Below are 6,396 nucleotides of genomic sequence, written 5' to 3'. Positions count from 1 at the left end.
GCAGAACTGTTAACCGTGCGTCAATAAATTCTCTCATAGAAAATATGTCCATACAAAACAAATATCGGACGACGGGGGACACATCACAGGAAAAACAAAATTGTTGTTTTTATTTAATTCCGAACACTTTCATATTTATTCACCTTTTAAACCTTCCCTGGACTTCCACAAATAATTCAAGATCGAAATTAGCCAAATCGGTCCAGCCGTTCTCGAGTTTTAGCGAGACTAACGAACAGCAATTCATTTTTATATATATAGATATACGAATATTATAGTCTTGTCAAATAATGAGTATGAAAATCCATTATTTAGAACAAAAGTTCCAGTTCCCGACTCACTTCAGAAATTTTTATACGTACCTATACAAAAATTTATCTTTACTATAAAATATATTTTCTCTATCTTTTAATATATTATACATAATTATAAAAGTAAAAGTATAATTATAACAGCTTCATGTTTGTACGGAACCTCAGCGTCAAATTGTAATATCGCAAAGCCCACTTTTATTATCACAAGTAACTGAGATAAATGCTATCAGTCGTTTCGAGCGCGTCGTGCCGTTCGCGCTAACATCATGTTAATATTCATTATAATATTATTAATTTGCGTTTTTCTCATATACGCCACACGAAATCACCGTTACTGGAGTCAACGAAACGTGAAACATGAGTTCCCAGTGCCTCTGTTTGGAAATCATTTCGATAATTTATTCGGATACAGAAGTATAACACAAATTGCGAATGATCTATACAACAAGTATCCAGAGGAGAAAGTCGTTGGCTATTATCGAGGAAGGACACCTGAATTGATCGTTCGAGACCTTGATATCGCCAGACATATACTCAATGTGGATTTTGGATACTTCTATCAACGTGGTCTAGGAAGAGATACCGATGTCGAAACATTAATGAAAAATTTATTTCACGCGGAGGGTGATTTATGGAAGCTTTTGAGACAGAGGCTAACTCCTGCTTTTACAACAGCTAAACTGAAATCAATGTTTCCATTAATTGTTAATTGTGCTGAAAAGTTACATCTGGCAGGTGATAAAATCGTTGAATCTGGTGGTGAGTGTGATATAAGAGAACTTATGGCACGGTTCACAACTGATTTCATAGGTGCATGTGGTTTTGGTATCGAAATGGATAGTATAAATAATGAAAATTCAACGTTTAGAGCATTAGGGGCTAAAATGTTTTCGAGATCATATCGTGATATTATTTTGTTTGGCTTGTGGGAAACTATACCTGAGATAAGAAAAATGATATACGTACAAGACGCAAGGATAAAGAAAGTTATCACAGATATTGTGACCACGATATTTGAACAGAGAAACTATAAACCCATCGGAAGGCATGATTTTATTGATTTGTTGCTGGAGTTGGCAGATAAAGGAATAACTGGAGAATCAATAGAGAAATTTGATGATGATGGCAATCCAAAACTTGTAGAAGTTTCTATGGATCTGGATGTACTTGTAGCGCAAGTATTTGTTTTCTTTGGTGCTGGATTTGAAACATCATCATCGGCTTCTAGCTTTACACTTTATAAACTAGCACTCAACCCTGATATACAAATTAAAATTCAGGGCGAAATAGATCAGGTCCTTTCAAAATATAATAATAAATTATGCTATGATGCTGTTGCCGAGTTAAAATACTTAGACATGGCTTTCAAGGAAGCCATGAGACTGTTTCCGTCTTTAGGAGTACTTCAACGACAATGCACTAGGAGATACAATATACCACAGTTGGGTATAACAATAGACCCCGGAGTAAAAATAATTATTCCAATCGAAGCCATTCAGACTGATGGGAAATATTATGACAATCCAAAAGAATTTAAGCCAGAGAGATTTTTAAATGATAAATTAAAAGGGCCAAAGTACACTTATTTGCCATTTGGAGAAGGACCTAGGGCTTGCATTGGTGAGTAATTTATTGAAAAGTTTTAGGTTTACCACCGTAAACAAGTTTGGCTTTTTTAGAGAATAATATATCGCCGTCCGCAACAAATGCTATGGCTATCAAATATTACAATACTTTTAATTTTCTAGAGGTCAGATGTAATGTACCTGCTTTAAATTTATCGAATTATTTATCTCTAAAATTTGTTTGATTATAAAATTTAATGCTAAGATAATTATATGATTTAATATTATTATTCATGTTACAACCTATTCATTTAATTTATTCAAGCAGCGAATACATCATACAGGTGATACAATGACCTACAAACAAACCTTGTGAGTGTATCCAAATATACCTAATCAATTTTATAGATTTTTCCTGTTATAGAGGAAAAATAATAATTCAATATGTACCATCATTTTTCTAAAATTATGTTTTAGCTCTTATTTAGACATATATAAAAACTGTTTTAATGGGAAAAGGTTACTATAATATTATGGAATATATTGAGGATAAAGAAGTTTGGAGTACGGTACCATGCATATCGCGAGTCTCTGCGACCCTGTAGCATCCACTGACGTATTTTTAATTACTTATTTACTTTTTGACGCTTTTGCGTACTTGTGAACATTTTATAACTATTTACAGAGCTTTTTGTAAGTTTACGTAAATAAAAAAATGTTTTCATTTTAATTTTCATTATTATATTTCACGATTACAGACATCGTAAAAGTACTTGGCTTTTGCTATTCTAGCATCTCTCGGTCCAGAAAAGGAGGTTAAGGAAAGTACCATTTCAAACATAAAATGGGCAAACTGGAGAAAATAAAAATAAATTATTGCTTTGTTTCTTCACGCCATGTAGTCTCAGACAGTGTGTATTTCAGCGATAAAAGAACATGGTGTCATTTAAAGATAAATCTTTTGATATTTTGATATTTTTTAAGGTCGTAAGATTTATGACAACAAAGAGTAAAGGCAAAAACGGTTTTTACTTAACCTGTAGATTTGTTTTTATAGTGTTTAGGACAACGACATGAATAATACAATAACAACAGCAAAAAGAGTCGAAATTAAAGATTAAGAGCATTGAATATTTGTCACAGGTTCAGCAGTATTTATTTAAGATATAATGTTGAGATGAATCGGAAATGTGTAAGCAATTTAAGCGAATTAAAGCCAACATCTAAGCACCTAGCAGCAAACGCTACTAACGGCTGATTCGATTGATTGTGTCAAGTTATTAATAAGAGACTCACTGATGTCTTTTTTTTTATGGAATGGGAGGACAAACGAGCGTACAGGTCACCTGGTGTTAAGTGATCACCGCCGCCCACATTCTCTTGCAACACCAGAGGAATCACAAGATCGTTGCCGGCCTTTAAGGAAGAATTCCACAGCGTTGTAGTACGAGGAAGAAAGCTCCTTGAAAACCACACTGTGGAGGACCGCCACACATCCAGATGGTGGGGATGATATCCTAACTTGTGGCGTGTCGTGTGAAGGTCAACTGTCAACGGTTTTACTCGTTCTACTGTAGACACTACCCTAAGCAACTAATTATTGGCAACTTAAACTTCGATAAAAGAAAGGTCTAGTTAACCGAAGTCAGCAACCGGTCAACACGTATGAAATCACAGTGCACTCATTTTCCAAAATGTTATTATTGTTGTGCGTTTAATAATAAATATCCGGACGATCGGATTTGACTTGCTCGGATTTTTAAGAACAAAACATGAATAAAAAAAACACTTATACGAAATCAGGATTCGAACCGGGGTCTTCTGCTTTCCGGATCACCCAATGTCCCATCTTAGCTATTATAGTCTGGTATATAGTGGCGTTTATTTCTGAATTCTAATAACTACAATAACATTAGAATTTGTTTCTCATTAAAAGACGCATAAAACTATATTTTTAAAATTTGAAAGCTAGATCGATTTATTGCCCCTGAAATCCCTTACATTCTAAATTTAATGAAAATCGTTGGAACCGCATACGAGATTCAGATTTTTTTAAATGAAAATAAGGGACGAGACGATCAGGATGTTCAGCTGATGGTAATTGATACGCCCTGCCCATTACACTGCAGCGTCGCTCAGGATTCTTGAAAATCCCAAATATTATATGTATACATAAGAATTGCTCGTTTTAAGATATAAGATTGATTGATTGGATGATAATCATTATTTATCAACACAAGAGCTCTACAGTAAATAGCTTATACTTATCTGGTAATCCACCATCATCTCTGTTTCCAGGTGCTCGACTTGGCCACATGCAGTCGCTGGCAGGCCTAGCAGCTTTGTTACAAAGATTCACTGTGGTCCCATCCTCACTAACGCCAACTGAATTGCCTGTCAACCCCTGGATGAACGTCGTACAATCAGTAAAGGGGGGTGTACCTGTTAAACTTAAATTACGCACACATTGAATATCTCTTTAACTTTTAAATAATAAACCGCAATGCAATAATTGGTCGTGTAACTTCCAAATTAAGCAATCTCTTATGTACGCTGTCAGGTTGAGAGAAAAAGGTTTACGATCCTCTGAACCCAACACCGACTCGCCTGCTAACTAATGTTCATGTTACATGGCATGCGTCTTTCAGACAACAATAGGAGAAAAACGAGCTTTGTAACTACCATACATTTCACTCATTTATTTGGGGACGTCAAAATTCAAAATGAGGAGATAATGTTCACCAGAGGCTCCTTGGCACAGGATGCTGGATTATGGGTACCACAACGGCGCCTATTTCTGCCGTCAAACAGTAATGTGTAAGCATTATTGTGTTACGGCCCGCAGGGTAGTGAAATTACTGGGCAAATGAGACTTAACATCTTATGTCTCAAGGTGACGAGAGCAATTGTAGTGACACTCAGAATTTTTGCTCGTCTCGTCCCTTATTTTCATAAAAAAAAAGGTCAATTTCGACATGGCGTCACCAATGTACCGACAGCAGAAACAATAGATCACTAAACAATATTGATTCATTAACAACTTACCTACAGAGTGCCTGGGTCTGATACCATCACTGTAGGTATATATAGGTGTAATCGTTAAGAATGACCAGGTGATTATTCGGTAACTATTACAGATATCAAATAACTTTAACATACTTTCGATATCAGTTTTAAGGTCAGTGCAAGCGCAGTATGATGAATATTAAAGTTTGTTTCCGAGAAATAGATAAGTATTTTTAAATCTATTTATTCATGTTTATTGTATTATAGTGTTTTATGCAACTGTTGTGTAATAAGGGGTATTAAAACACGAATCTGGGTTGAAAATTATTAGTATCACATGATTGTTTTAATAAGTAATTATCAACCGTTGCATACTAGACTTTATCTACACCCAGCAATATGAATCCTCTAAAAATTCTGAAACAGTTAGCTTACTGCTAACATTAAAACAGCCAGTCCTAGTAGTAACCTTAATATCATCAATTACTGATTATAAACAAATAATCTTAGTATTAATGAAAGAATTATTTATTAAAATTTTTGCATTAAAAAAAAGATCAGTTAATTTGGTCTAATCATTACTATTAATATTATTAATCCGCAAATGGATGGAGTGTTTTTTTTTTAGTTTAAGTAAAAGATTTATCCACTAAGTATAGTGGTTATACTCGGATAAGTATAGTGGTTATATACGGAATTTCGTAACTACTGCAACGAAATTCCGTTGCGAGTCATGTTATAACTATATCAATTGTCTCTTCCGATTGCGTTATAGATTACGTCTTTCAATTATGTAAATGCAATATCGAAAAAATATATTATATTGATATTAAATCTATCACTACTGATGTGTACTTATCGAACAGCCTGATTTATTTTTTTAGTTTAAATAAAACATAGATTTAATCAAATTATTTTTCTTATAATTTTAATTCCACACGCTTCTATCCTATTCCTTCATTTTATTGTGGCTTTTGCGTGAGAACTATCACAATTTCGCCAATCAGGTTGAAGTCGGCCACCAAGTGTAGAGTATTTGTACGTTGATGAATGTTCAAGTTTTAGTAGTTATGCTCGGTATTCTGAAAAAAACACAAATTCTTATAGAAAACAAGAAAATTACATAAACAATACTTAGGCACAATATATACTTATGTGTTAGGTGTGCTTCTTAGGTATTTAAGCTCATTTATCCTAATATATTTACATACAATATTTATAAATGGAGTTAAAACCAGGGAATGGAGATATTAACCAGAGACGGGAATCTTCAGGATTTACCAAAGGTGTATAAAAAAGAATATATTATAAAAAAAATAAGTAATAAATAATAAATAAAAATTTACATATATATACTAGATATCACTGTCTGTGATATCAAAATATAAAAGATCTAGTATATATATGTAAAGTATCTATCTATACCTATCTCTCTATATATATATCTATCTATCGAATACCGAGCATAACTACTAAAACTTGAACATTCATCAACGTACAAATATCCAAGT

The 6,396-nt window shown here is 33.6% G+C and overlaps 1 protein-coding gene across 1 annotated transcript; it reads left to right on the top strand.

Moving 5' to 3' along the window:
- The first annotated feature begins 555 nt into the window (after nt 1-555).
- Nucleotides 556-4,391, top strand: LOC126969446 (cytochrome P450 6B2-like). The gene is made up of 2 exons (XM_050814880.1): nt 556-1,934; nt 4,178-4,391. Exons 1-2 carry the CDS (start codon nt 581-583, stop codon nt 4,348-4,350), a joined length of 1,527 nt encoding a protein of 508 aa, XP_050670837.1. The 5' UTR covers nt 556-580; the 3' UTR covers nt 4,351-4,391.
- Nucleotides 4,392-6,396: the final 2,005 nt, after the last annotated feature.

Source organism: Leptidea sinapis, chromosome 1 (assembly GCF_905404315.1).
Source record: "Leptidea sinapis chromosome 1, ilLepSina1.1, whole genome shotgun sequence".
Classification (NCBI taxonomy): Eukaryota; Metazoa; Arthropoda; class Insecta; order Lepidoptera; family Pieridae; genus Leptidea; species Leptidea sinapis.
The sequence above is the reverse complement of the archived record's forward strand: the minus strand, read 5'-3'. Positions and strand labels throughout refer to the sequence as shown.

Coding starts and splice junctions, on each gene's coding strand:
- LOC126969446 (XM_050814880.1), top strand. CDS start 581: ATGTTAATATTCATTATAATATTATTAATTTGCGTTTTTCTCATATAC. Junction 1,935..4,177: donor AGGACCTAGGGCTTGCATTG/GTGAGTAATTTA, acceptor CTCTGTTTCCAG/GTGCTCGACTTGGCCACATG.